Genomic DNA, 5,782 nt, shown 5'->3' with positions numbered 1-5,782 from the left:
GAGTGATGGTCTCTAGTTTTTTGCCTTGCTCATTATGGGGGTGGTGGGTATTTTAAGAGATGTTAACAAACTGAAATTTTAAATTGCATGTGTTAATGTTTTACAAAAATGTTTTACAAAGCACTGTTCAGTCCACACTCGTGCAACTCTACTAAAACATTTCTATATTTTTCTATCTCTATTTATTACATTTAACTCATTCACTGCCATTGACATATTTATGTCTTCACAGTCCAGCCATTCAATCCCGGGAATTTACATTTTCAATTTTTTTCAAACGTTAGTGTAAAAGAGGGTCCAAAAATATCTGGCAGTGAACGATAATCTATTTTCGCTATTTTTATGATTAACAACCAGAATACACTAAATCACCGAATATAAACTTGCAAAAAGTGAAATTTGGCTAGGGTATGAATGGATAATTGGGGTTTTATATCTGCAAATGCAATTTTATAAAGTACAGTTACATAGTACAGCCACACGGAGGCGCTATACACAGCAGGTCAATACAGACCGGCCTTTTACAAAAAAAATTGAAAGAGCAAATCACAAAGGGGACATTTGAATAGGACCTATTGCAAGGCTTGAATATTGGTATTGCCGTTGCTGTTGCACACGTTGAACAGATCATTTGAAGACGTTTCACAGTGGTAACCTGCCTTAAAGCGACACTGGGATGACCTTAACATTGGCACTTATATAATAGGTTTGAATGTAAAAATGACATCAGTGCTAAAATGCCCACCTGAAAAGACTCTAGTGATTTAAGGGCTTTTTTTGTGATTAGGTTTATGACAAATTATGTTATGTTTTCGGTGTCAGCTGTCTACTTCACGGGAGGGAGCCAAGGGTGGTAATATTGCTTGCATTGTCAGTTCTGTTGTCTAAAACGGCGACTAATCGCCACCAAAATGCAAATGCACATTACTACTCTTGTCCACTTCAACCTGTGAAAGTATAAAAGTGTTCTGCATAATAGTTTGGATTTATTGACATAAAACGTGAGATCATCATGATCACCTGCACAAAATCAAAAATACCGTGGCGATCGCTTCTCCACTTACACAGGCTGAAGCGGACAAGAGCATGAATGCGTACACGAACCCCGACTGGTTTATTTTTTGGACATTTAGCAACGCTAGCATGGATCTTTAATGACTGACTGGTGTTAAATGCCTCGCTCGTCCTAACCGTGATCAGCAAAGAAGCAGTGTTCTTTTTCTTTTCTTTTTTTTAATCAAAGAAGCAGTGTGCGCTCATCCCAGCATAAATCTATGTAGCTCATTCTCACTTCCACATTTCCTCATTCTCATAAATCAGCCACAGAGAGGTTAATAATCCTTTTGATATGTTGAAGTGGTCATTAGTACGGGTGTCCACAAAAAAATTGGTGCCAATTGATCACCGTTTTTGGACGTTATAAGCAATGAAAGTACAATGATTTCCAATGGAGAGTTTGTAATCGGTTCCTCCAATGATTCCGACCGAACAAGGATAGAACGGTAGGAGGCGCGGCCATTCTCCTCATTAACAAGAGGCGTTATTCATGGAATTACTTATTTCCTCATTTCTCCCAAATGTATTGATAAAATAAAAAATGACAACTCTTTTCATTTCCCCAATCAAAAAATATATAAAATGAACTTAGTTAGTGAAAACATGGCCATCCCGGCCCCACTGTCCGTTTAAGATTTAAAGCAACTGCATGAGGACTGAGCCTATGTGCTGCATACTTTTAGATCTGATTACTCATTTTATGCACTTGGACGCGATAAGGAAATACAATGCCAATGCATGAAAGAAGCCTTGCTCAGTCAGCAGTACCACATGCCAAGTTTGCCAAATGCTCCTGATAAAATTGTACAGTGTTGCAACAAAAGAGAATCTAAAAAGTGCATCAGCCTCATGCATAACAGATACACTCAGGGCCATAAATATTGGGACACTGACACGTTTCTCATATTGTTTGCTCTATCACCACAATGGATTTTAACTAAAACAAGCATGATGTACAGTTGCAGACTTACCATTGTATTGCATCACCTTTCCTTCTAACAATTACACTCAATAAGCGTTTGAGAACTGGGAACACGAATTGCTGAAGCTTTGTTGGCAGACTGCTGGTAGGCCGGGCAAGTACTCACACGTACTACGAAGCTATGTTGTCTTAAAAAAACAAAAAAAAACAACAAAAGCTATGTTGTCTTAAAAAACAACAACAAAAAAACGTCACAGACGCATATATGAATGACCTTGTGCTGCATTCGTGTTAGGTGGGAAGTCGGATTTGTGCCCCCACTCGGGTTGTCTCAGTTCCAACCTCAAAGCATTCGAGGCGAATGCAAACAAAGATGCTTACGATAAATCGTTTGTTGGTACATCACAACACGTTATGACCTCCAGCCAACCTTCATAAATTCCTTTATACTTTTAAAGCATCTCTTTCATTTCACAAATAACTTAATGCGGGTGATAACGGCATATCTTTGCGCAGTCAGGACAAAATGCGTGTCATGTGTCATCTTCCACACAGCTTATCCTATACAGCAGGCAGGTCTAAAGTCGGCCCGGTGGTCAAATGCGGCCCGTGTTTAAATTTCTACCGGCCTCTGGCATAAAATTAATAATGAGTGGCCCGTCAGTAGTGTTGACCACAGTACAAAATACACATGTTAAAACAAACAAACAAAAAAGCTGTTTTATATTCCACCACCGGATGGCAGCAGACCCGTAACTGCCCTCTCTGGTACTTTCGAAAATTCCCCTCCGAGAGCGCTCGGCCTCCCCGAAAACACCACTCTTAAAGTCGTGTTGGGCGTGAGGGTGAACACCTCGCTGCATGATCTTTTGTGTGGACCTTTCCAGTCCATTTCTAAAATAGAGGCTGTTGCGAAGAAAAAAGTTGACCAAGAGGGCCGTTGGTTCCAGGACAAGTAGAAATTGTCATATTTTTTCACTGAAATACGAAACAACTGTGTCTGCCGATTTCACTAAGAGACTGTGGCTGTTTTCAAGGAATTCAATATCAAGAGTCACTACCGGACGAAACATGCAAACTATGACAAGGTGACTGGTAACAAATGCAGTGAAAAACGTAAGCTACTTGAAGCTGAATGGTCGGTCCCCTCACATTTTCACCTCACCAAATCTGGATCCCTTTGCCAAAGGTTTGGACACTCCTGCTTACAGGGAGGTGGTGAAGCCTATCCCAGCCAAATTTAGGCAGAAGGCGGATTACACCCTGAACTGGTCGCCAGCCAATTGCAGAGCACACACAGATAACATCACTGAGTGGGAACCAATCCCACACTGCCTGCACACCACTCAAGCCATCAGCAACGCTTCAGTATGATATTTAAATGTATAATGTTGTGTTGCATGAAGTTATTTCAAAATGTGTGTTTATAATCTTGTGAATTATGTTTTTCCATTTACCGTCTATGTCTTCATGGGGGTCACCATTGTTGGGTGACGTCAGATTGAAGCCGGTCGGTGAAGTTGTGGTCTTTTTTTTCCCGCCACTTCGCAACTCCAGTTCAAAGGGATGTTCCAGTACAAAAGTATGACTTCCCACATTCCACGAATGCCGCATAACAATGCCACTTACTTGCCATCTGGAGAAGTGAAGCAATAGGCGGCCATCTTACATTGATCAGCTTGCTCAAATTGATTGCATTGATTTCTCCGCAACGTTTTACCATTATTTTCTGTCTCTATGGCGAAAATGATACTGTATGTGACATAGTTTCTACTAGTAAGTCTGGGAGAAGCGTTACATTTAACCGGTAAGAATGTGATTTTAAACTTTCTCTTTAAAAGTAGCTTTGGGTGCTACTCAAAGATTCATCTGGATCATGTTGTCGGAACCATGAACAATGAAATGAAAGCAAAGCCTATCAGAGCAAAATTTGCTGCGAAATTTAAACCTATACACTATGTCAGTCACAATTCATAATACTGAGATAATATACTCGATGCAATGTTCGAGGCAAACAGTGAAATTTGTTCTTTGAGAGTCTCTCATTACACCAAACAGGGATCCTAGAGTACATGACATGCCTTGATATTGTGTTTTCAGCTCAAAAATAAGTTGTTAGTAACAGTGGCAACGTAAGATGGCTGCCCTCTGGCTTCAGCCACGAGGGTCCTACGGGGCTCGTGCACCGCATAATCACGACATCATCATCCACCATTTTGGAAGCTGCGGCGAATGTAAATAAAGGCCATGACTCTCACTAAATTCTTTGCGAGTGAAAAACATGTTAAAATGCAGAGCTGGGCATCCGACTATATGACGGACCGCCTATCCGCCATTTCGGACGCCCATTTTGTAGGTGATAAACGATAGATGTGAAACTTTATAACAAAAATAGTCAGACTAAGCAGTCGAAAGCACATTTTTTTCCGCCTAGTAATCGGCTATTTTCGCAGCCAAGAGCATATACAGTACTGTATTGTAATCTGTACACCGTTCACCTGATTTGGATGTAAATACTCACAAAATAAAGCTGAAAGTCTGTCGTTAAAGCACATTTTGTACCTTTGATTTCAAAGCGATTGTGGTGGTGTTAAAATGTCCCAGTATTTCTGGACTTGACTACTTCCTCTGGGCATATGCATGTTTTGTACTAAATCCTCTCTATTTTGCTCTGTGGTATTATGCTTTTTGTTCCAACTGGACACTATGCTAGTTGACCGAGGTAAGCTTGTGGAATTAACCGGTTGTGAAGAGGCCGCAATTCAAATACTCTGAAAATCCTTTTCTATGTTTTTATATTTTGTTTCCCTTCACCTAATCTATTTGAACCCCAAGTCTTTGGTTTTACTATCACATTATTACATTACAGTATATCTTCGATCATTTTACGCGCATTACTTTCAAGCGTAATTTCTCTTGTCTTTGTTGTTACTGCCATCAAATACAGCACTCCCCAAAGCATCTTTGAAAAGCTGAACAGTTACTCTCACTGTTAACAATTCTCCCTCTGATATTGTTTGTGGTGAATGGAGCCATTATTGTGTCACTGTTAGTCACTGTCACCAGAGTTTGAGAATAGATTGTGAGATGTTACGCAATACTAGGCTATACATCCCTGGGGACTATTAGCCTGTGTCTTTTGTCTCTGAGCTTGTCAGCTTCTCTGAAATCCAGTCTTGCTGGATTTTTTTCATCCTCTGCAGTGATTCATTTGCTGATTGTCAGTGGTAGGAAGCAACTAAGTACACTAGGTTACTTAATTAGATTTTTCCAGCTACCCTATTTGAACTTAAGTATTTCTTTTAATGGTGACATTTTACTTTTATTTATTTATTTATTTTGAAAAGCGGTATCTGAACTTTCTTCTCCTTTCACAAAAAAAAAAAGGATAGTTACTCTTTAGAAGCAACAGCAGAAATGTGCGGTGAGGTTCACGACTGGTAAGGCATTTTCTTTCCCTCTCTCTCTCTCTCTCTCGCTCTCCCCCCTCCCTCTCCCTCACTCTCCTTCTCCTGCTCCCTCCCAACACACGCACATGGTATATTATATTCTTTTCACAAACACACTTTCAGTTTTTATTTAAAAAAAAGAATCTGACCCAAGGCATAACAGAAACCTTCTCCTCATAGTGATAAAACACTGTTATGTGATTTTCTTTCTTCTTTTTATTCTTTTATTTTTATTTTTTACCATCACGTTTTATTTCAAAAAAGGAGTAGCACATCAATTCATAAATGTGATCTAACAAAGGTAATGGGCAAATATTAACAATGTTTGCTGTTCATATGATATGCCCTGCAATTC

General features: G+C 39.7%; 2 protein-coding genes across 3 annotated transcripts in view; one reads left to right on the top strand and one right to left on the bottom strand.

Moving 5' to 3' along the window:
• rhd (Rh blood group, D antigen) overlaps window positions 1-5,782 on the bottom strand; it is a 34,174-nt gene that overhangs the window by 27,696 nt on the left and 696 nt on the right. The window lies entirely within an intron of this gene.
• Window positions 4,573-5,782, top strand: part of ldlrap1b (low density lipoprotein receptor adaptor protein 1b) — a 35,591-nt gene continuing 34,381 nt past the window's right edge. Inside the window, exon 1 of the mRNA XM_086050215.1 lies at window positions 4,573-4,700. Within this exon, the coding sequence (XP_085906341.1) occupies window positions 4,619-4,700 (82 nt within the window). The 5' untranslated portion in view covers window positions 4,573-4,618. The remainder of the gene's footprint in view (window positions 4,701-5,782) is intronic.

The sequence above is a fragment of the Filicampus tigris genome, chromosome 13 (genome assembly GCF_054856515.1).
Source record: "Filicampus tigris isolate MCC_2025a chromosome 13, RoL_Ftig_1.0, whole genome shotgun sequence".
Classification (NCBI taxonomy): Eukaryota; Metazoa; Chordata; class Actinopteri; order Syngnathiformes; family Syngnathidae; genus Filicampus; species Filicampus tigris.
Note: the sequence above shows the minus strand (reverse complement) of the source record. Positions and strands in the feature narration are given on the sequence as shown.